This window comes from Lepidochelys kempii, chromosome 1 (assembly GCF_965140285.1).
Source record: "Lepidochelys kempii isolate rLepKem1 chromosome 1, rLepKem1.hap1, whole genome shotgun sequence".
NCBI lineage: Eukaryota > Metazoa > Chordata > Testudines > Cheloniidae > Lepidochelys > Lepidochelys kempii.
Genome location: NC_136380.1, coordinates 52,004,933 through 52,030,800, shown reverse-complemented (window position 1 = coordinate 52,030,800; position 25,868 = coordinate 52,004,933). Strand labels below are relative to the sequence as shown.

Below are 25,868 nucleotides of genomic sequence, written 5' to 3'. Positions count from 1 at the left end.
ATAACTAGTAAAAATAAACCTGATACTGATCCTGGGGATTGGCCTTGACTAGTTACATCAAGGTAAAAATTACAGTGCCTTGTCTCCATCTAGGATATTGCATGGAGATAGCTTATTTGATGTAAACACCTCATCATTTTGCAGTGAAGGCAAAGCCTAATAGACCTACACACAATGAAAATACAGTAACAGAAGGGGAAAAAACACAAGGTACGTTTTGTTCCTTAACTGCTTGAAAATGATATAATCTCTGAGAGAGAGAAAGTGTTTGTGAGGAAGGAGAGCAACAAATTGCAGGCGTTAGCAGAACGATGGACTAATGGCTATGCTACATGAACTATACATGTTGTTGAGACTATTGTAAAAAAAATTTAAACTTAGACTGGTATATATTTAAGATGTGAATGTGTAATCTATTCTGTTCTGGAAAAAGTCTCACATAGCACCCTTCTCTTTCTCTTCTCACACACTCTTTTTGTGTTTGGCAAACCTGATCCATGAGAACAAAATAATCTGCCAAACATACATGTTTTACAGTGTACAAGATGTTCAGACTACAATAGGCAAGCTTTATAAATAGAGTATGAGTTTTGGTACAGTATGCTGTTAATGCGAGGTTCTCAAGAGGGCACTTAGCAACTTTGTCTTATTCATTGCCCTTTTTTAATTAAAAAGGTACCATTCATATCATTAGATGGTATCAGTTGTTCTCAGTGGTTATATTTTTGTTTGTATCTATAGCACCATAAGTGTACCATGTCTTTTTATTTAGTCTTTGGAGCATGAGTCCTTGCCCTGAAGACCTTACAGGGTTAATTCGGCATACAGGGCTGGCTCCAGGCACCAGCTTTCCAAGCAGGTGCTTGGGGTGGCATTCAGAATGGGGTGGCAGTCCGTGTCCCGCGGCGGCAATTCGGCAGCAGCTCTGCTGCTCTTCCTGCCACGGCGGCTTTTGGGCGGCAGCTCCGCCGCTCTTCCGAGCGCAGCGGCAATTCAGCAGCAACTTCACCGCTGTTGCGGTGGCGGCAATTCGGCGGCGACAGCTTGCGGCGGCAAAATTGGTAGAGCCGCCCCTGCAAGCATAACACAGCAAGAGCTGACAATAAGCAAAGGGTTTCACATCTACGCATGTGCATACACAGCCAAAATAATTTAATAGTTTATTACAGTTTATTTAGCTATTGATATGTATTTCACCATATTAAATTTTAAACAAAGAAACCTTGATTCTTCTTCGAAGAGTGTCCCCATGGGTGCTCCACTATAGGTGTTTGTGCACTCTTGCGCTTGTAATCAGAGATTTGTGAGAGCAGTTCCTGGTTTGATTGTACATGCGCAGTCACCATCTTGTGCCGCCTCAGGCGGTTATCTGGCACTGTGTGTCCAAATCCCGCTCAATTCCTTCTCTACTGCCTTTGGCTTGAGTCAGAGCATTTAGCAGCGCCTCTGTACCTAGTCTTATTAGCATAGTTTTCACTAGTTAGACTTAACAAAAACTAAATATAGTTAGTTCGTTTCTCCCTGTTTAATTTCTTTTCCCTCAAAAAAACATTTTTCCCCATTGGACTAGAAGTTTAGGTTTCTGTTGTTAACCGTTAGAGTCTTGGGTTTCCCCTTATGTGGAGAGAAACACTCCTCTGAGGGGAAAGCCTGTTTCCCCGTGTTTTAAATGCTGCCTCACCTGCAGACTTTCAATACCTGTGTCAGACTATCACTCGCAGTGTGTTTGCTGCCTCACCAAGACATAGAGACCTCAAAAGTGCTCACTCTGCCACAACCTAAAAGCCTGAGAGACTTTCAACTTAAACACCACCTGATGGAGAAGTCTCTCTGGCTGGCATCTGAGCCCGAAGTATGGATCCCCCCTGCATATACCAACTGCAGCCTCTGGCAGCGGCCCTTCCTCCATGGCTCAGACTAAAGACCACTCTGCCAAAAGGTGGCAAAAAAGTAGGCTACAACTTCCACAGCTTGGGAATCTGCCAAGAAACTGCATTCTCCAAGCTGGCAAACCCCATCAGTACAGACCTCACTGGCCTTCTCCACAGCTGAAGTAGTGGCACCCTCCGGTGCAATGAAAGAAAAAGACCCCAAGCAGGCTACCTCTGACACGGGCAGTAAGGGAAAACCGAAACCCCATGCCTAGGCACCAGACTAGACACTTGGCACAAAACGGCTCTGCACCACTGCAAATCACAGCACCACCTTTTGCCGGCGTAACACAATCGGTGTGCGTAACGACACTGACAACCACGCCGCAACCATCAGTACCAACCGCTACACCTTCAACGGCACCAATATTATCAGCGCTGCAGCAATTCCTGCATCAGGATGACCTAACAGTCACCTCAACACCAGAATCTCCTATTCTCACCACTGATGTCACTTGGGCACGGTCAGTACCAAGTCACCTCACCCCTCCACCTCAATCTGCTCCTGCATTCTCAAGTGACAATGAGGATGAAGGGGAAATATATTCTTCACACCATTTTTCCCCCATCCACCACCGACCAGACCTGATCCACCACCGCCCAGGGGCTATTATACTGGGCCCTAAGATTGACACTGGTACAGGCACCCATGCATGCCAACACTGCCTCTTCCACTACAGTGGTCTTATTGGAGCCCTTGGGCAGCATGCCCCCCCACATCACCACAAACCTCCCAGCTCCCCCACCCCTCCCCCGCCAGATGAGTGCACATCATTCACTTTGACCTTTGGTACCAAGCCTCCAGAAGAGGTAGTCAGAGAGGAGGAGGAGACCTCTGACGAGGAGTTGGCCCTCCCAATATGGGGGATTATTTCAAATGATTTCAAGGCCTCTCTTATAGAGTTGTGAGCTTATTAGACATCTCACTGTAAGAAGTCCAGGAGACTCAACACAAACTCCAAGACATCTTACAGACATTGACCTCTTCTAAACTCACTCTACCCATGAATTATGCAATTATGGTACCAGTTAAGTCAATTTGGCAGATCCCAGCAACAATCCCACCCAGGTGCAAGAGGTCTGACAAAAATACTATGTGCTGTCGACGGGAACGGAGTTTCTCATCTCGCATCCCGCACCGAATTCCTTGGTGGCAGATGCAGTTAATGAACAGGGAAGACAACACCACCCCCAAAACATGCCATATGACAGAGACTAGAAGAGGCTTGACCTCTTCAGCCGTAAGGCCTACTCCTTAGTGACTCTGCAACTTAGGATTGCCAATTATGAGGCATTACTTGCCAAATATGACCACATGAATTACTCAAAGCTATCAGACTTTATTGAATTTGTTCCTGAGGAGAAAAGAGAGCAGTTCAGGTCAATCATCTCTGAAAGACCGCTTATAGCCAGGACAATATTGCAGGCTGCCCTGGACTCTGCAGACACAGCAGCGAGGTCTGCAAACACCGTGCTAGTAATGAGAAGAGCATCTTAGTTACATGTCTCTGGGTTCCCCACAGAGGTGCAATTGATAAAGATCTTCTATTTGAAGGGCCTAACCTCTGCAGCCAAAACAGACTAGTGCCTCCGCACACTCAAGGACTCGAGGGTGGCGTAGAAGTCCCTGAGCATCTATACACCTAGGACCAAGAAAAGACAGGGAAAATAATTATACTTCACAGAGATTCTTGTCCATGCAATACACACAACTGCACAGACAATATGCACAACAAGGGCGGAAACAGAGATCCACGAAGAGACAACAGCCTCACCTCAGCCTACTACATCTCAACAACCACCCTCAAGGCAGCAATTTTGAGACTTTGGTTGAGGGTCTGAGACCCCCACGTCTTTCAGCGCTGGAACCACCTACCATCTCTCAGCCGTTTGGAGGTTGCCTGACTCCCTTTTACCCAGTCTGGCATCCATCACAACAGACAGATGAGTACTAGAGATCATCAAGACTGGATAATCCATCCCATTTATCTCCATCTCCCCTACAACCATCCCTCTTCAGGGACCCTTCTCATGAACATCTACTGTGACAAGAAGTAACCCACCTCATACACCTTGGGGCAGTAGAACTGGTACCAACAAAACACAGAGGGAAGGGCTTCTGTTCATGTTGTTTCCTCACACAGAAAAAATGAGGGTGGAAACCCGTTCTTGATTTATTGTGTCTCAATAAGTTTGTGAAGACTCAACACTTCAATATGGTCACATTGATTGCCGTAAGTCCAGCACTAGAAAGGTGGGGAATAAGTTCTCAGCCCTCGACTTCCAGGACATGTACTTTCATATAACAATACATCCATCACATTGGAGGTTCCTCAGATTTGCTCTAGGAGCGGATCACTTTCAATACAAAGTTCTACCTTTTGGCCTCTCCATTGCCCCTTGAATATTCTTGAAGGTCCTCACGGTTGTAGCAGCCTACCTCCGCAGAAAGGGAATCATTATAGTCCTATATTTGGACGACCACTTATTGAAAGCAACAACACGACAAGTAGAGCTAGAAGCCACCGAAAGGACAGCAGCTGTCTTTACACACTTAGGCCTACAAATAAATACACAAAAAGCAATACTAACACCAGCGCAAAACCTAGAATTTATCTGTGCCTGCCTCAATTCTCCCGAGGCTATAGCCTCTCTACCACGACAATGGTTCGTGACTCTAACCAATCTCATCTCCACAATGCTGAACAGTTCTCAGACAACTTCGAGGACTTGCCTGCAATTATTGGGCCACATGGCTGCAATTATTGGGCCACATGGTAGCGTGTGGTGTCTACAAGCATGGCTCTGGACAGCCTACGCCCCATGCAAGCACAGTGTAAACAAATGACTCACAATACTAAACAAAATAAAAGAATCACTACACTGGTGGATACGACTAGACACTGTCTGTGTTGGGGTCCCTTTTGAACAAAATTCCCCAATGGTGACCATCATGACAGACATGTCACTACTAGCTTGAGGAGCACATCTGAACACTCATTCTCTCCAGGGCCCTTGGTCCCCATTAGAATCCCTCCTACACATAAATCTACTAGAACTACTCGCCATTCACAATGTGTGTTCTCACTTCTTATCCATGGTCAAGCATAAGACCATACAAGTCCTCACAGACAATGTTGCACGCATGTTCTATATAAACAGTTGTGTGTGTTGGAGGGGGCATGCTCACACTTTCTGTGCACTGAAGCCATGCAGCTCTGAAACTGGTGCATCAGTCACAACATCGACATCACAGCATCGTACCTACTGGGATCCCAAGACACCACAGCAGATGCACTAAGCAGGAACTTTTCTCAGGACCACAAGTGGAAATTAGACACGTGAATATACAACATATTCAAGCACCGAGGGTTCCCAACTGTAGACCTCTTTGCAATGGCACACAATGCTAAATGCCCACAATTTTGCTTCAGAGCAGGGCTGGGTCCTCGCTCCCTGGGCAACACCTTTCTTATCAAATGGGACGTGACGCTCCTCACCTATACGCCTTCCCTCTCACCCCCATCCTGGCACGGGTGATTCACAAGATCAGATTGGGTAAGTCCAAAGTCATCCTGATAGCCCCCATGTGGTCTCGACAAACATGGTTTCCTTACCTTCTCAGAATGGCAGTGTGCCGGCCACATACACTTCCTCTTCTGTCTCATCTCCCCTCTCAGGACACAGGCCAAATTCTTCAACCAGACTTAGAAAGACTCTATCTCAAGGTGTGGTTACTCCATGGCTCTGAGGACGTGAAATGACCTGCTCAGAGGAAGTACAGAATATTTTATTAAATAGCTGCAGAACACTCACCCATCACACATATCTACACAAATGGAGACAATTTGATAATTGGTGCCAAAGAAACAGCGATCTCTTTGTCCTTACCTCTGATACTAGAATACATGCTGGGGCTTAAGAAATCTGGCCTCTTCATGAGCTCAGTCTCGTGCACCTCTGAGCTGTCACAGCGTTCCACCACAAGGTGGATGACTTATCCATTTGCATGCACCCAATCACCAGTGCTTTCTCAAAGGCCTCACCAACATTGACCCTGAAGTACGAACCCCTACTCCATCATGAGATCTTAACTTAGTCCTCAGAGGCATCACCAGACCCCCATTTGAACCTTAACAACATGCTTCCTCCTCCACCTTTCAATGAAGGTGGGATTTCTCATCGCCATCACATCTGCCAGATGGGTGGGAGAACAAGGGGCCCTCACTATACCCACTATACACAATATTCTTCAAAGATAAAGTTACCCTAAGACCACATCCTAAATTCTCACCTAAGGTCACCTCCGCATTCCATCTCATCCAACTCATTCACCTCCCAACATTGTACTCTAATCCATGGGAATAGACGGGAGTCAACACTCCACATGCTGAACACCCGCAGGGTGCTAGCCTTTTACATAGACAGAACAAAGACATTCCACAAGTCTCCAAAATTAGGGATGCCAGTCACTGAATGATCGAATGGAAACACCATATCCAACCAGACACTGTCCAGATGGATTTCTGAATGTATCGTATTGTGCTACGTCCCCTACGTTTTTCAACCCCCGACAGGGATTCACACCCATTCCACCAGAGCTTTATTGGCTTTGCTGGCATTTCTTAACAATGTACCAATTACAGACATCTGTAAAGCAGCAACTTGGGCCTCAGCCCATACATTTACACAACCCTATGCATTAGAACATCATGCAACATCTGATGTAATATTCAGATGTACTGTATTTATCATCTGCCATGACCTCAACTCCAAAGTCCTTTCCTTCTGCTGAAGGGCACTGCTCGGAAGTCACCTAAAATGGAGCACCCACAGGGACACTCCTCGAAGAAGAAAAGGTTACTTACCTTATGCAGTAACTGAGATGTTTCAAGATGATTGTCCTTCTGGGTGCTCCACTACCCACCTTCATCCCTCTATTTCAGAGTTTCACACTGAATGCTTTGCAGTAGAGAAGGAACTGAGAGGCGGTTGGTAGCACAGTGCTAGATAACTGTCTAAGGCGGCATGAGATAGGAACTGCACGTGTGCAATCCAACCAGGCACTGCTACCACAAATCTTTTTTACAAGCACAGGGTCACACAAACACCTAAAGTGGAGCACTCACAGGGACAAAAAGTGGATCAAAAAGTGATGAGAAATGTCTCGCCCTGCTAAATATAATTATTATTCACAGCATTGATTTACCAGTCTGGTATGTTCTTATCTGCATCGGTCTGGACTATAAGGTGATCGAAAGCTGGCTAGATCATCGGGCTCAACAGGTAGTGATCAATGACTCAATGTCTAGTTGGCAGCCAGTATCAAGCAGAGTGCCCCAGGGGTTGGTCCTGGGCCGGTTTTGTTCAACAGCTTCATTAATGATCTGGATGATGGGATGGATTGCACCCTCAGCAAGTTCATGGATGACACTAAGCTGGGGGGGAGCTAGATACACTGGAGGGAGGGATAGAGTTCAAAGTGACCTAGACAAATAGGAGGTTTGGGCCAAAAAAAATTTTATGAGGTTCAACAAGGACAAGTGCAGAGTACTGTACTTAGGATGGAAGAATCCCATGCACTGCTACAGGCTGGGGACCGACTGGCTAAGCGGCAGTTCTGCAGAAAAGGACCTGGGGATTGCAGTGGATGAGAAGCTGGATATGAGTCAACAGTGTGCCCTTGTTGCCAAGAAGGCTAATGGCTTTTTGGGCTTCATTAGTAGGAGCATTGCCAGCAGATCGAGGGAAGTGATTATTCCCCTCTATTTGGCACTGGTGAGGCCAAATCTGGAGTATTGTGTCCAGTTTTGGGCCCCCACTACAGAGAGGATGTGGACAAATTGGAGAGAGTTTAGGGGAGGTCAACGAAAATGATTAGGGGGCTGGGGCACATGACTGATGAGAGGCTGAGGGAACTGGGCTTATTCAGTCTGCAGAAGAGAAGAGTGAGGGGGGATTTGATAGCAGCCTTCATCTACTTGAAGGGCGGTTCCAAAGAGGATGGAGCTTGGCTGTTCTCAGTGGTGGCAGTGACCGAACAAGGAGCAATGGTCTCAAGTTGCGGTGGGGGAGATCTAGGATGGATATTAAGAAAAACTATCTCATTAGGAGGGTGGTGAAGCACTGGAATGAGTTACCTAGGGAGGTGCTGGAATCTCCATCCCTGGAGGTTTATAAGGCCCAGCTTGACAAAGCCCTGGCTGGGATGATTTAGTTGGGGTTGGTCCTGCTTTGAGCAGGGCTTGACTAGATAACCTCCTGAGATCTCTCCCAACCCTAATCCTTTATGATTCTCTGATTCTAATCTTTGAGACAGATTAGCTGAACTATTCCTTCTAAGCACAAAGTGTATTGCAAGTCACAGGGACAGTAGTGGTCTCTGAGGTACCTGGCATCTAAATCATTTAGGGTTTCTTAAATAGAGGCCAGCACCTTGACTTTCACCCTGACAACAACCAGGTGTAAGACGATCTGATCAGTTTAAAAGGCTTTTTGCACTACTGTAGCTAATGCTTTTAAATGGCCTTCAAGTTTATACCCTCATAGACAAAATTGCAGTAGTTTAGCATTGATTAAAAATATATATATATTTGAAGATTGGACTCGAGCAGCTTATTTTTAATCTCTCTATCCCTTTCCTCTCCCTGCTCAAACAAAATATCTTCATGCAGCCCCAACATATTAATAGAACTAGTTTTTGATGCAGAAATCATGTTATTGGTCACACCCACATTGTTCGTTCCTCAAGATACTGTATGAACTTCCCTAAATATGTGCATGTGCCACAAGCTCCCCCAACACTGTGTTGATACGTACAAACCATTACCCTTGCTATGAACCGTAAGCCTAGCTGAGTGAAATGTGTGTCCTTAAAGGCAGCCTATTTACACGCAAATTAACTTTCTCGTCATTCCTGTGGATACCACAAAGCTATTGTACACTTTTCTCTTAACAAATGCATTGCAAAAGGCAGGTATTGAGATGTGTAACATGCAGCAGAATGGTGATCTTTAGTTACTATGCTGTATAACATGTTTTACAATGCTCTTTAGAGCAGCATCAGAAGATAAATGTATGTGGGCCTACTATTTACCACTGAGATATTTTCTACATTAAGAAAAATCTATTAAAATACTGACTGCATTCTCTGAAGGATTTAGCAGTTGCTAGACTGCCAGTCAGCCAAGGGTATACAAGAGTTATTGTCATTTTGATTTTCAGATGAGTCATTTGGTATATTGCCCCCGAAGGCTCTTCATTATGATTCAGTGCACAGCATATAAAATTGCTTAGGCTTTCTGGGCTTCATGGAATCAGAGTGGGGGTTGCAGTTGCTCAGCATTCTGAAGCAGTGGCTTTATGTTTAATTGACACCTTTGATGTAGCCCTAAGACAGCACCTGCACCTCCCACTGCTGCTCTGAAGACGTCAGCCTTACGCAGAAAAGGCTTCTGCTTATGAGTCCTGCATCTCATTCAGCTCACTCTGTGAGCAGCCCTAGCTATCCTTAACTAATCCCACCGCTTCCCATTTTTGCTCCAGCTTGGCTTAGTACAGGAAAAGAATTGTTGTGCTTGCTATCATCAGGTTAAACACTAAGACTGTGTCCATGTTAGAACTCATAGAAGGTAAGTTAAATGCCTTATTGATACCTTAGTATGTAAATATTCATATAAGATTGAGAATTCAGGTGTCTAGTTGCTTATTTTTTTCTGAAACTGACAAATATGGATTGTTAATATGCCAGTTGTTTATTTAAAGAGTGTGTGTGTGTATATATGTGTGTGTGTGTGTGTATATATATATAAAAGCATTTCTTTCTATGCTTTAGTAAGTTTTTAAGAACATTATTGGCATGCTCTATGTGATTATTTTGTAGTACACTATGATTCTCTTCAGGTATTCAGTATTTGTTAATTTTAAAGAGCATGTCATATAAGGCTGAAAATGCTTCTAAAATTAAATACTTTGAAATATTTTGAAGGAACTTAACTATTTAAGAAAGTGATGGTATGGTATAATGTATACCTGAGATTTTATGGCCAGTTCTTTTTTTATGTCTGAAGTCCATCCGAGTTAGTTCTGGGGTGATGTTTGGGTCAGATAGTAATGCAAAAATGCCTTCAAACAAGTGAGGGATTAACAGCAAGCTACAGTGATTTCTTCTTGCAAGCAGTGCTGCTTTTTATTCCTAGTTCATAGCATAGAGAAGCATAATTAAATGGGATGAAAGGGATTAAATATAGGTAATATTTGTTAAGGCAACAAAGCATTATGGCTTTCCATGATATGCATGCATAGGCACTATACAGTTTAATAAAATTTAATGAAGTTCATCACCACTGACTTAAACAATCATTTTAGATTGGCTACTTTTTTGTTTAAGCACTGTATAAATCGGCAGTGTGAGAATCACAGTGCTAGAAGAGCAGTTCATTTCTGCACTACCTTATTTAACATTTACAAATCTGAAAAGAGTGAATGGGTACCTTAAGAAAAAGTAGATAGAATTAAGACATGCTTATTAATTATTTTCCTCTGATTTTACTCTGTAGGTACCGTGAGCCAAACATTTATTTCTGTATTTATTTATTGTTCTTCTAGTTAATGGAACCCCTGGTAGCCAGCTTTCTACTCCCCGGTCTGGGAAGTCTCCAAGCCCATCTCCTACCAGCCCAGGAAGCCTGCGAAAACAGAGGGTAAGGAAACAAGGAACTGAATTTTGAGACTGGCTGAGCAAGGATCTGGCATGGGTGCCACCAAAATTGCTTTCCCCAAAAGTGTTTATTACACCTAGCCAGAGGTATGGGGTGGAAGAGCTTGTCTACAATTCCTGTTGTGCCCGTGCAACACTCTTAAACAACTAGAATGCAGCTGCTCTCCATCTTTCAAAATATTAAGTGTGCTGGGTAGTGGGTTATCTTTAAGAAGGAAAAAAGAGGTCTTTCCTCTTGCTTTCAGAACACTTTTATGTCTTTGTTTTTTGTCAAGCATTTCACAACTGGAGGGAAAGTTAGACCTCCTAAAAGTTCCATATTTATTTATTGGCACCCCAGCTTTAATTCTAAGGTAAAGTGAAGGAGTGCTCTGTGGAATTTAGCTATATTGTCATGAAAATATACAGTAAATTTTTGTTTGACCAGCCAAAGTGGCTCAACATCAAGGCAACAGCGGGATGTATTAGTGCTTTGGAGGCCCAGGATCATCAATAGATTTTCAATTCCTTTACCAAAAAACTAGGGTGACTACTGTACATAGTGTACCTAACCATCATCATATTCCCTCTAGTCTGATGGTGATAGCTGTGTAATTGCTGTAGTAATCCCTGTGTAACAGAATATTTTTGGTTCAACATTGCATTCTCATGTAGGCCAAAGGCAGGTCAGTACTGTGCACAATGATTTAATTAATTGCATTAGTCCAAAGAGAATGAAACAGAAGTCTATTGATCTTCTCTTCTGATATTTTCTCAACTGTGGTCTGTGGGCCTCAGAGAAATCATCTTTGAGTCACTACATCATGTCTCAGATTGTCTTGCAAATACAGTTGGACTCAGGTTTTCTCAGCCTCCTCCAATTTTAAATAAACTATGAGTTAGCTTCCTGTCTCTGTGAAGTAGGGAGTTATAAGCAAACCTGACAGTGTGTGACTCTAAACCTAATTTTAGTCAGGTTTTGGATTATTTGGAACACAGGTAGGTAAGAACGTGAGTTACATTTGGTGTGAGTTGTTCCTGAAGCCCTCTCCTTGGCAGCAGTGGCATCTTGGTCCTTTTGATCTGACTCCCAAGGTTTATTGGATTAATTGTTAGTAAGTCGCTTGGGGTGGGGGAAATGTCATCCGAATTCGCTGGATTTCACAGTGATGATATGGGTCTCCATCGAGGTGGATGGCATCAGCAGCAGAAAGGATTCTCTCATTGGCTCTGAGGCCACCTATTTTCCCTGGTACATCTCAGTCTTCTCTCTCTCCATCACTCATGCTATTTTTGCATCACGAAGAGCAGAAGACATTTTCTCCTTTTCATGACGTTCATTGGGGGAGGGTTGAAAGGAAGCCATGTAGTCAGCGCCTTTCCATGCAAAGTGCATCTCCTCTACCTGTTTTTGATTTCCCAATGTGGAGCGTAAGGGACATGGATTCTTCCTATCCAGTACCTCTTCTTGGGAAGGAGATATTGCAATTACACAGGGTTTTAAACATTGCATGGTGATGGTGGTATGATCAAAATATTCAGCAAATTGGAAATTTTCTTTTGAAATTCAAGATCAACTAAAGGAGCAATAATTCTTCTGTAAAAGGGTCAGATTCTGCCCTCAATAGTTACAAGCAGTCCCACTGATTTCACTGGGAGATGCATGCATTCCTGTGGGCAAGAAAGAGAAAAGGGTATGTGAATGTGGGGTATACACATGTGCACGCTATGTAAAGATTGCAAAACCCTGTATTATGTGTTTTTTATAAAGAGACAAAATGTGTGTATACACGTAGAAACATATATTACACTACATGCAAAAAACTACATTAAAATGTTATTTAGATTGCAAAGTCAAACATTTTAAAGTTAGGTTTCAGAGTAACAGCCGTGTTAGTCTGTATTCGCAAAAAGAAAAGGAGTACTTGTGGCACCTTAGAGACTAACCAATTTATTTGAGCATGAGCTTACGAAAGCTCATGCTCAAATAAATTGGTTAGTCTCTAAGGTGCCACAAGTACTCCTTTTCATTTTAAAGTTAGGAAATGCAAGAATTATGGTGGCCTGTGCATCTAACTCAGCTCTGTTGTGTGTCCAAACTGTGCATCTAACAAGTCCTGTGGCAAAAATACTATGTGATCACGTAATTAAAGATCATAATGCACAGGCACAAGGGACAAATTATGGATCCATAGGCAACCATAAACTGACATTTTATAACTTTGAGTGCTGGACTTTACATCCTAAATAATCTTTTAATGTAGTTTTTTAATACAATTGCCTAGGATTGCTTTTTTAAGGAAAAGTGTATGAACAAGTTATTTTATATCTGACTGTAACAAACTCCCCTTCATGCATCAATAGGGTTTGACCCATGAGCCTCCAGCACTGCAGCATAAACTGCAGCCATTTGAGCTTCAGGTCTAACTACATTAGCCAGCCATAGGAAAAGGTTGTTATCCCAGAGTGAGGAGATGGCTTCTAGTACTATGTGCTGGGATCACAAGGTAGTTGAGGGGAGCCTGGTCTGACTGACACACACACACACACACACCACCTCTCTCTCAACGATGCTGGAAGGTGGGGGACTCCTGTCCCATATGGTGCCCTTGTGGGGTGGATATGAACTCCTTGGACCATGTCCTGGATCTAGGTGGTTTATGGGGGGATCCCAGCTAGGTCCTCTCTTCTGCTTGGGAGATGGGAGAATTCCTGCCCCAGGTGGTGTCCCCAGAGGGCAGATGAGACACTTACACTATGTGCTCCATCCCCATCGGCAGCAGTTAGGGGAGTGCCTGACCTATGTCTTGTTGCCAGGGGGATGCTGAGCCAATGTGATGTGCTGGGTCTGGGAAGGGAGAGGGTTTGTCAAAGAAATGCCAGCCTGGCTCTCCACCCAAACCTCCTTCCAGATACATATGTTCTGGTTGCTCTTTTGTGTTGCTAGTACAGTGTCCGCTGCTATGGCAGTAGCCTGGGCAAGGCTATTTAGAATGTTCAGTGATTTAGGCAGGCTGCTAGAATTGTCCTGCTGAAAGGAAATGGTGATTTATAACACTTCGGAATTTAATGGTACAAAGAAAAGTCACCTGTAGCTTGAAGAGTTTCTCCCTTTTGAATATCAAAGACCTGATGCAAACTATAAGGGTATTCATGGTTCTCAAAGAAAAGATCATAAGAATCTTTTATAATTGAAAGTGTTGGGCAACCTAGGTATAGGGGTCGCTACCATCACCCCCTTATATTTGTGCATATACTTTTAAAAGATGAAATCTTGGCCCTGTTGAAGTCAATGAAAGTTTTGCCATTTACTTCAGTAGGGCCAGTGTAACCCACACGCCTCCTGAGTGTGGTGGTCTGTCCCATCTATTGACACCAAGACCACTTAGAGAGAGAGATAAAATGAGTTTGTTCTACAGCTTTAGCTAAGAGCCAGTTGGCTTTTAGTTCATGCAATAGAGGCTCATACACTAAGCTCCAGAAGTCCCAGGTTGAATCCTGCCCGCTGACAACCGGGGTCTGTCAGTGTTACACCAGGATTTCACATTATTCATGAAAACCAACACTAGCAAAACCATTAGGGATATAGTTTTAAACATTCAGAAGTCAGGAAATGGAAAAGCAAGTTTCACCCTTACCTATCATATATCTGGCTCAATCCGGTCTTTCTGTAGCTATGCAAAATCCATTGAAATCAGTGAGTGTTGTGCATTAATATCTCAGGGTAAGTTTGGGTCTACTTCATAGGGTAGTGACATTGAACAGTATAACTAGCCGTCCAGAACAATTCTATAGGTGGGACATAGACTATTTAATATTAACAAGAGATCATTAATTTTGCATTTCCTGACTGTCTCAAATTGAAATCTTAATGTTACAGTAATGTAATGTTTTAATAATTAAATTTCACCAATTTTGAAAGTAGAAAAATGAGATTAGTATTTTAATATTTCTATTGTGTACTTCCACAGCTGCCAAGTTGAAAATCTGTGCAATTTAGGAATGCCACAATGGGGGCAGGCACTGTCTCTAGGTTCTGTGTTTGTACATCACGTAGCATAATGGGGTCCTTGTCCAGGACTAGGATTCCCAGGTGCTACAGTAATACAAATAAATAAATAAATAGCAGAAAAATCATATCCTCTTTAACTCCTTTTGATACTATTTACATTTGTTGTTCCATAGTGTTGGTAATAATACTATTACTTTAATCTTAGCAGAAGTTTTGTACCATGCATGTAGCAACCTAATTTTTCAGTTCCTTAAATTATTTTAATTATAGTTTTGCTGAGAGTTGTCCGCAGTGAGATTAATCAAGCTGAAAAGTTTTAAAATATAAAGTTCAGGAATTTTTGTGGTGTTGTGCAAAGAGGTCTTTATCTTTATACAGCAGAAATGTGGGATTTTTTTGATCATAACATAACAAAAATTGGTGAATACATTATCCAAAACATTCTTAACCTTTTGATTAAGATGGTGCACAGGAAATTTTACTTCAGTGCTAGCTAGCAAATAACAAATGCTTGTGGGTCAGCAAATACACTGGGATTCCCAAAATTTCAAAAGTTGGATTTAGGTATGCCTTCCATGTGAGCTGTGAATGAATTAAAATGCATGGAACAAAACAAACTTTATTTTTGTGGCTATTCCTTAAGTTCAAGGAGTCCAGGTGAACATGACCCTAAAAATCTGTTTGATTAGAAAGTTTGGTTAGCTTTCCTGTCACGGGGTTCACTCACCACTAGGGTTGCCTAGTCCTGGCAGCTCAGGGGATCCTCTCTTTCCAGGTCCAACACCCCCTTCTGCTGCTCATTGCGTGCACCTCTCTATAACTCTTTGCAACTCAGGGTGCTCCGTCTTCTTGGCTTCTCTCTCTCCTAAGTCACTATACTCCTTACTTTCCAGGGTATCAAAGTATTTCCTAACAAATGGTTTCAGGCAGTCTTCTCATTCGCTGCCACAATGGTGCCTCTTCCCCAGTGACTGGTAGGGGAACCCGGGCTCACCCTTTATTCCAGGTTCCAGGGCGGGGACCCTCTAATCAACAGCACCAGTCTGCCCTATCCTAAACCTTGGTGCCTTTTCCCTAAGCCTCTCCTACACCTACTTTCTCGTGCTTTCTCTGAGTTTGCCAGCCCAAACTTCCTCCTCCCAGGGAGTAAATGCAGACTAGATTCTATAGCCTCACCCACACCTCCCTTCCCCCAGGGAGTGACTGCAGATTTCTTCCCTCCCCTATCAGCTCTCCTGGTTTTATAGAAGCCCCCTCTGTTCCTGCACAGGTGATTTCCCCCTAATTAGGGCTTTCCTCTCAGCCTAACTATCCCCCAGCTTGCAGCCTAATAAGTTAATTGATCCCTCTGACCTACATTAACCCTTTCAGAGTGAGGAACATACCCCATGACATCTCCTGACAAATGGATGCATTTCTGTGCATTATGCATCAGAAATACCAAAACATAACGATATGTACATATAGGAGAAGTTTTAATAATAGCTAAATAATTACATTAAAAATTAGAAAGGACTGTTTACAGTTATGCCTCAGCCTAGATTGGTTACTAAAAGCAGGGATACATTTAAAGCATGGTTTTCAGAATCTGGGGCCTGTTTTGCATGCTGTATGTATGCATACAAATTGGTGATTTAAAAGCACACTTGGCTGTTATGAATACATGTATGTATAATTCTTGACTTCTGTGCATGCAAAGAAAACACAAATGTTCATGGTTTATGATATTTTCTTTTTTAAAACAAAACAAAAACAAAAGAAACCCATACATCTTAAATATTCCTTTTTTTTAAGTTAAGATTTTTAGGATTGTTTTAAAAAATAATACTCTCCTGAGGAAGAAAATGTGAATAGTTTTGCTGCTGAGTCCATCAGTCATCACCATTTTCATGTGAGGTGACAGTGGTGTTTTTGTACGATTGCAGGTTTCAGCAATGTCTATCTTGTATTTGTTTTAATATTTTTAAACCCATGACGTGTTTAAAAGAATCCCAGCTTGAGACTCAAGGTAGCCACGCTGTTTTAATAAGTTGTGTTGTGTGGGGGGATGGTAAACCACTGGGGAACACAGAATTTATTTCCTCCCTCTCTGAACCAACACTTCTACTTATTTCACCTTGAAATGAGGCTGCTCTACCATGCACCTTTCTGCTTGGTGAACATTTTCTTGTGTTGCATATCTTTGAGAAACATGTTGTCTTTTGTAGGTTGGTTGAGGTTATCCATTATACTCCCACACCTCTGGCATTTGAGGATTATCTGATTAGTCAGAGGATGCTTAGAGTGGGTGTTGAAAAATAGAAGTTGCGCCTCTCTCTCTCTCTCTCTCTCTCTCTCTCTCTCTCTCCCTGCTGACATGAGCTTGTTGCTTGGCTACCATCAGAAAGAGCCAGTGACTAGGGATTTTACATGCTGTCTTTTTACCAAATAAAAAAATTGTGGAAAAAGCAGCACCACTGTCAGATAGTACTATATATGCAACCACAGTATTGAGGGTTAACTGCCCTAGGATCAAATATTTCTGGACCCATGCTGCATAGGTCCAGTGGCCTTTAGGTCCTGATGACCTTATAATACAAGGTAAGCATTTACTTTTCTGCTACTGCTTGAGAAAGAAACAAAAGGAAAATATTACTTGAATTCCATATTGCCAAGTTCCAAAGCTGCTATGAAATTCTGCAAAGCAGTCAGTTATTGTTTTATTACAGGGCCTTTATTAGTTAAGGTTAAAAAAATGCTATTTAAAATATTTTCTATTGACAAAATCTAGATTTACTTATGTTTCTAGGGCTCTGATGATTGAAGACAGGTTACTTTAAATTAAACCAACAATTCTGGTCCACAACAGCAAAGAGATTATAGGACAGTTGCAGTGTAACAAATTGAACACAATAAACAAATCTATACTGCCCTTCATCTTACAGGACCTGTATCGCCCACTCTCTTCGGATGATTTGGATTCAGTAGGAGACTCAGTGTAAAAGAGAAAATGGAACAGTGTTTATGGTTTGTGATTTGGTGAAGGTTTAACATTTCTTACAAGATTAGCTGCTAATTTACAGTAACAGTGAATTGCACAAAAGGGTTTTGCATATTTAATATTAAAGTCATCGAGTCAAATATATACAAATTTATGGGGGCATTTTTGGTTTTACCACTTCTTTTGATGCAAGCTTTAGGGTAAGGCATTGAGTGCTTGACTCAGAAATGAAAACTAAGCATTTGTGCACACATTATGGGATAATGATTGGGTTAGGTGAATATAATGAAGAAATCAATTATGGGCAGAGAAGAGCACTCCTATTATCTTCTGAAATAGTGATCATATGTTCACAGTTTTTAATATAGTTCTCTTTATTTGCTATGGTATGGACATGAACATTTTTTGCTCTGTTAATAAATAGCTCAACTTGTATGACAGAACACAATTGTGACAGCAGACATTCTCCACCACTTTGCCCCTCCATAATATGAGCATTCACATTTACTTGATAAAACGATTTCCAGTGAGTTCTTAATCTAAACAAAGAAAATTGAGAAACCATATATGGTTGCTAACTGAAAGAAATGCTTTCAAAGAACTGTTAGAGTATTTTCACTGTACTAGAATTTGATAACTGTAAGAAAAATGACGTTTAGCAGGAAGCATGAATATGATATTGCACCATGTCAGAGCTGTTATATTAATCACTCTTTTATTGCATAGGAGAGTAAATATTAATAAGAAAAAATCTATTTAGTTGGAAAATACATAGACCTGCTGGCAAACAGCATACTGTACATGCAATGACACCTTTTTTGCAAACATATTTTGCTTACAAAGTGAGTATTTTTCACTTGTGTTAAAGATAGGAAAATCTTTCTCAGACTCTGACATAAAGTATGTTTTGTACCTTTTCCAAACAGGCCATTTGAAAAGTGAAAACCTTTAAAAATGGTGGTATTATGAATCAATCTCTTAAGGTCTGAATTTTTACGAGTTCCTTTATTTTCTATATCATGGACATTTTGTACAACATTAATATGCAAAACTCTTTTAGTGTTAAAGTAGGTCTTGCATTGTAACCAGCTGCTTAACACACACCTACTAATTTTGTTTGTTTTCTGCTGCTTTATTGTGAGAATACAAGCTAACTAATATAATTTACATAGTTATGGTCTTTCCAGTTATATGTTAAATCTTAATTTAATATTTATTCTTTATATTTAAGGCATAGTGTAGTGGTCATATATTTTTAGTAGTTCATTTACTTCTAGTATATCAAATACTTATGCTTTAAGACTTAGTGCCCCAACCATGCCAGATTCCTCTTTTTAAACAAAAAATTTACACAGGTGGTATTTTTGAGGAAATTGGTAACATCCCAATACAGCATCTTAAAAAAAAAAATCAGGAACGTTTGTTTAAATACCTAGAGGGTTGTTAGCTACTATATAGCAACTTTTAAATGTAATATTTTACAGTTATGCTAATCTGTCCTTAAAAAAATCATGCAACTAGAAAATGTTGACATGTGGTACCTACAGCTTGCAGTCTAGTACATTACCATTTTGTTTGCAGAGAATATTGAAAACAAAAAATTGAAAGGGCAGCAGAACACAATACTCACCCTTCTATGTATTCACTATCTGGTTGTAGTATCATTTGGGGAGAAAGACACTGATCTGGCAGGCTTGTGAAGCAACTGGATTAATCCATTTTGAACACATGATTCACCACACCTGCTTCAGAGTTCAGGTTTAAAATGATTTCCAACAGAAGTTGAGAGGCCTCTGCCGAGATCAAAAGGTGCCCTGTTTTACCTAAAAGACTCAACAACTGTGAAGTTACTTGTGCTTGTGCCTGTTGTTGATATTTCTTTGTAAAAGGTATTACTTAGTTCAGTAGAGTCCATAATAGGTGGCAGTGGGTTGGCATCAGTTGCCAAAAATGCAAAGAAAGTGATGGAAGAGAAACAAAATAGCTACTGGCTCTATGGGATTGGTTTTGTCTGCAAAGAAAAGGAATTCCCAGAATTTTAACTTGCCTGCCCTCTGTCTTATGGACTACTATTTGCTCAGAGCAGTCCATTGAGCATTATTCATTCTGCACAAACAGTAGATATTGCCAGTGAATCTGAATTCCATGGCTTTGGTAGCTATGGAGGGGACTTTGGGACTAACAGTTGACTGATGATATTGCCAATTTTCCTTCCAGGCTGTTTCAAAGGATATGCTAGTCCCTAACATTTAATCATTTAAACATACTATTCTTTTTAAAGGGTTATTCAAGGGATAGTGTACATCATTTACTTTAGGAATGGAAGTCCCTTGAAGTTTGAAAAAGCATGTTGTTTATAAACATTAAGATTCCCTTTTATGTGGAGTGTAATTCCATTATATACATGAGCAGAAATTAAATGTTTCTTTGGACCAAGACCATAAGGTTCCAGATCACTGGTGAACTGAAAATATGTTATCTTGGTATTGTAGCTTTGCTTGCAAATAGTACAACTTTTATTTTGTCATCTGGCTTTGTCACTGTTATTAAATAGCAGAATAGTTTAACCATCTTCGTATTATTTGAACTTTGTATAGTTCCTCTCCTTATATTGCATGACCTGTTCCTACCATAAGGAGTTTACCATGTGGTTGAAAGTTGTGTATAGATTGTGAATGCTTTGCTTCCCCTTGAGCCTCGTGGTTAGTCATGAATATTTTCCTGATGCTTTCTGCAACTTTTTTTTTTAAAGCAACGAACAGTTCAAATGTGAAGCACAGTATATAAAAGGGCTAACTGGTTTTGAACCCATGGACAATTACATCTTGTTTGTGGCTTCTTTAAATGAATATATGAAAAAAATTAGTGGTCTTTTTGATATATTAAGGGCAGATGTTCACCTGGTGCAAATTTTCATCGCTCCATTAAAGTCAATGGACCTACGACAACTTACATTAGCTGAACATCTCCCCTGAGGAACTGAATACGCTTTGAAAAGCTCTCATGTCCACCTAATGATGGGTCTGGTTCAGCTGTCTTTTAAATTAGTGGCAAAAACGTCACTGACTTCAGTGGATGCAGGATTGGGTCCTTATACACAGCTATGTATACGTATGCAGGCTGATCAATAATGGTAATATTACGAATGGTAATATTTTGACCTATTTGACCTTTTGCCCCATCATGAAGCATGCTGTCCTGCATTGTAATTAAATCATATTGTGTTGTAATATTGTTTAAAATTAAATCACGAAGCTGTAGTTAACTAACAGCATCATAGTGTGGAAAATTGTTTTGCAAAACCATAAAACAATTCAGGAAGAGTACATTTTATTTGTTTGTTTTTAGCCCTTTGCACCTTTTTTGTTATGGTACATGTGGCTATAAAAATGTATACAGGTGTATGTGGGTATTTATATAAATATGCATATCTCATTGTGTATACATGTATGCATATATATGATAAGAAAGGATATGTAATGTCCTAGAGCCTTAGAGTGTATGGCTTGAGATTATTGGCATGCTAAAAAAATTGAAATAAATAAAACTGCTTGTTTTTGCAACTTTATAGTTTACACTACAATGTGAACTTTATACAGCAAAGCATGTTGTTACAGAAGATGTCGTCCAACTCTAAATGTTAAAATTGACAGTTCCAAAACAAACAAACAAAATTCTTTAAATGGTACCCAAATTTACTATTTCATCCAAAAAAAAAAAAGATTAAAAACACAGAAAAACACGGAGGCTAAATTTACCTCTTCACTTGTTGAAAACAAATATTAATGTTTACTGCACTTTTTGTTAGCATCCAATTATTATGCAAGCAAATACATCAATTGTAAATCTAACGTTGGATTTTTTTGCTTGTCAATGGCAAGAAGAGAGATTCTCACCAGAATGTTAAATAAAAATACAACCTTATGTCACACAGTTAGAAATAGCTTTACATGTAGATACAGACATACAAATGGTTGTTTAAGACCATTAAGAATGTATTTGATGCCTCACAATAATAACAGCATATCCCTGTGCTCTGAACAGGGGATATTCATAGCTATACTTTTTTAGTAATACATGTTGAATGGCCTGCTCTGCCTATTTACCCCCTGGATATGATTTGTTAGGGTTGCTGAGTGACCATAGCTCCCATTTTAAATCATTGTGTGTGGTGAGTGGGGAGGGTGTGAGTGTGGGTGGGTGTGTATACACACTTTTATATAAAAGCTATATATATACACAGTGTGCACTTTAATGTCTGTATTTGTGCATCTTGATTATATTCACATTTCAATCACCTTCAGCAGTAAAGTATTAAAAAAAGTACTGTATTCATATGCATACCCATTGTCTGATGTGTTGAAATGTAGAGGTAATTAGTTGTGGTTTTCCCTGAATACGCTGTATTGAGTTTAAACTCTCTCTAGTGAAAGATGAACTAAAACCATTTCTGGTAAGGGCTCTTTTTATTAGTTGCTCCATAGTACTGTAAATACTGACACATTAATCATAAAACAAGTTAAAGGTTTTCACAAAGAGCTCCATATGGCCTTTTTTCAAAGAAAAGAGCTTGGATATTTTCTTCTCAAATCTTCCATTTTTTTGTATTAATGTGCTTCAGGAAACCAGAAAAACTGTTGATTTATTAGCAAAACTTGTGAAACCTACAAAAATAAGTTCTGATTAGTTGAAATAAAACAATCAGCTAAAGAAAATCACTTCCATTTTCTGCCATTGTTACATCATACTGTGTTGTACTTGTGTTTCATATTTGGCCATGTCATACCGGTTGCAGTTTGTTGTATTGCTAGATTTAACATTATCCTAAAATATTGTAAGTCATGTAATAAATAAATGGAAAAAACCCCATACACGATGTTCAGTGAGTTTATTTTGAAAATGTGAAAAGCAGGCTTCAAAATAATTCTCATGGTTATTATATATACATATTGGATGACATAGTTCAATTAATAGTTCAATTAATGTAAGCGTGTAGGATTCATGGATCCTAATAGGTTGCTTTAACTAGTGGATGCATTTCAGTAGCTTTTAAAATTTAAATTCTGGGCTCTAGTGTATAGAGGTAAAGAGTCCTCTAGGGAAGAATTTTGATTCTAATAGGTCCTTTGGAGACAGGAAATTTACCTGCCTAGAATTGCTTATGGGTGAATTTGTGAGTGTGTGACGGGATAGATTTGAAGTATGAAGTGAGAAATCAGTGTGCTGTACCGTAAGCAGTGTACCGGGTTTTGCTGTCAACTGAGCTTTAGCAGCACTCTTCCTAAGTCACCTAATTATTAGAAAAATGTGTCTGCAAAGAATGTTGAACTGTATTTGCTGTATTTTAAAATAAATACCTTGTTTCCCCAGCACACCTTTGCCCTCTTTCATTTATGTTTCCCTAGTTTATTTCTGGGGAAAAACTTAGCAACAGATGACATTCTATCTCCTGCTGGTTACTGTCGCTTCAACTCATTTTCAAGAGCTCTTACTCTATAGGTCTGTGAGACTGATACAAATTCCAGCTCAGTCCATGTCCTGATCATTGGGAAATTGGTCTGCCAGGTTCAAAACCATTTTTCCCTTAAAAATATTTGCGTTTTGCATTTTTTATCAGTAATAAGGAGATGGCTACCAGCAGTAGCCTAATGAAGACAAAAATGAAGCTGTACTATATCAATAATTTAAAAGAGGGCACAAAATAACGTAAAGTTAGAATCATTTCCTAAAATGCTTAGGGGCATTGGGAGAGCTTTTAAAATTTAGCCCAGACAAATAGATGGGATTAAAAATAAAAAATTGACCACAGTGCAACATTTCTAATCTAATGGAAGAAATAGGAAACAGAAATCTGAGACTTTCTTAGAATTTCTTTTTCTTCTGTTTAATTAAAGATATAATGTCTATGTAACTTAAAAAAAAACACCTTTCACTATGCTACTGCATAAGTAACTTTTACATTAAATGCAATCTGGATATAGTAAAGTTATGTGGGCCAACTACCTAAAAGCATGAATCTGATATATATTTTGAAAAACATCCATCTTTCCTCAGGAGATGCCAGAGAATGAGTGAGGGTAGAGACTAAATTACAACTGATTCTTCAAAGCAGTGGTTCATCCAGCTCAGGTTTAAGATTATTACTTGAACACTAAATAGAAAACTGTTTTAGCCTTCCAGTATTGCGCTTGCCCTGTAGGCAAACAGGATACTTAGGCACTCCGATTCTATGGTGATGAGTGCAATACAAGAACCTATATAGAACAGAATACTTTAGTTTGCCATTTTTAGTTCTTTTCACCAGCATGATATTCCTGCAAACTTTCCCATCTCACTTTCACTCCCTTAATCCCTCAAGAAAAGAACAAAACAATTTCCTAAATGAAACATATAGATTATTGCTTGTGTTTGAACTGATCTCTTTGTATATCCTGAAGTGCATATATGAAAAATGTGTAGCTCTTCAAGCAGGATCTCATTTAAATTATGTGCCTCAAGACCCTATGTAGAATGTAGGACTATGAACAAAACTCATGCTTGCACACATTTCTTCTTCCCTTCTTTCCAGATGAAGGCAGCTTATTAATAAATGTAGATCTCATGTGCCAGTTTAGTGGTATATCCCAACTTGAAAAGAAAACAATTGCATCATTTCTCTTTCTTCACATTGAAGTCCATTGACTTCCACTCTTTCAGCACAAAGATTGTGGAGTTGATGTTTCTCCATTAAGTAATTTTTACTAGTCCTGTACTGTTTACTTGAGATTTTTTTTTCTTCTCATCTGTATATGCCAAAAAAATGTAACTGATTAAACAAAGGAAAATAAAGAACATTTTTCACTGGATAGAGAGAGGGCAATAGAACTTTGTCTAATCCTTGGCTTCTGTCTAGGCTGTAATAAATACAACTGAGTTTCTTCTTCAAAAATGGTACCAAAAAGTAGTATTAATTTTACTTTTTGTTGCTGAATATTTTACCCTCTGCATAGCCTTTTAAAAAAATTTCCTGCTCTTGAAATATTCCCAGTGTACGTTATTCTCCGTTCTTATTGGTTTTACGACAGTGAAACTTCAGTGGAATTAGGTGAGCAGAATCAGGCTCTTAATCTCATTTCTACACTGTTCTGTTGCCCTTATTTTGTCACTAAACATGATGACCATTAGACAAGGGAATGGGCTTCCAAGGGAAATGGTGGAGGATTAAGATAATTTAATAACCTGAATAATTTATAACTGAACCAAACACACATGGGTCACAATATTGCATAGGCGAGGAGATTGGCACGTTTGCCTAACTGGTCTCTTTAGTTTCTAGGAATCTCTGTTGATATATTTCCTGGTGTATTCAAACACACACTACTGAAATGTTTAGCCTTTCCCCTTACCATGTTTGTAAAATTCTGGGTAATTCTTGGATATGCTATAATAATTTAAAGCATTCACTTACGATGTGCCTCAACACTGTGCCTGATCTACACTTTGTGTACTCATTTTACTCTGTTTCAGTAACACCCATTTAAAAGAACACAACTCTGCATGTGTTCCAAATTCAGCTTTACATCTGTGTGGATTTCTGTTACTGACATTTCATCCACATGCTTCCTTCACATTAGCAAAATACAAAGGAATCTATTGTCTAAAGACTTTGTAGACTTCATGTGCGCTAATAAAGATTCCGATAAATTGGAAAACGTAATCCAATGTTCCGTTTTCAAGATTTGGGAATCTGATATGCATTAACCTGCTTCCTAAACATACTTGTTATGGGTTTCCTTTCATAACTGCTTCATATCAATAGTCCACAAAAATAATTCCCTTTGTTGTGTGGGACTGTGATGGAAGATGAGTTTTGGATCAAGGTGTATGTAGGAAGAGGAGAATCCTCAGATTTATATAATACTTTACCATACTCTTGTCCTTGAATTTGAGGAATGGCAGTTGAAGTACACCCTTTAAATATTTACAAAACAGTTGCTGAATAAATCTCTCAGTAAAACATGGTTGAAACTCTATAGTGCTAATCTTCCCATTCACATCAATAAGAAGTGTGGTATGTTGACCATCTGTTACGTGAACCCGAATAGGATCTGAAATACCTACACCAAAGACCTGATCTTTTTATGCCATTGCTTTTATGTAGGTGTGTCATAAAAGCATCCAGGTGTCAGCAACCTGTGCAACTGGTCCCTGTTAAATCTGCTTAGAGGTGATGACATTTCAAGTGCCTCAAGATCTCTTACAATTAAA

General features: G+C 40.0%; 1 protein-coding gene across 4 annotated transcripts in view; it reads left to right on the top strand.

Moving 5' to 3' along the window:
- Window positions 1–25,868, top strand: part of DCLK1 (doublecortin like kinase 1) — a 332,848-nt gene that overhangs the window by 248,094 nt on the left and 58,886 nt on the right. For 2 of the 4 annotated variants that reach the window (XM_073341871.2, XM_073341880.2), the window contains exon 6: window positions 10,539–10,633. In XM_073341871.2, coding sequence (XP_073197972.1) covers window positions 10,539–10,633 — 95 coding nt within the window. Of the gene's footprint in view, window positions 1–9,291; window positions 9,563–10,538; window positions 10,634–17,565; window positions 18,749–25,868 lie in introns of those variants that run through there. The other 2 variants (XM_073341902.2, XM_073341891.2) reach the window with 2 other exon arrangements.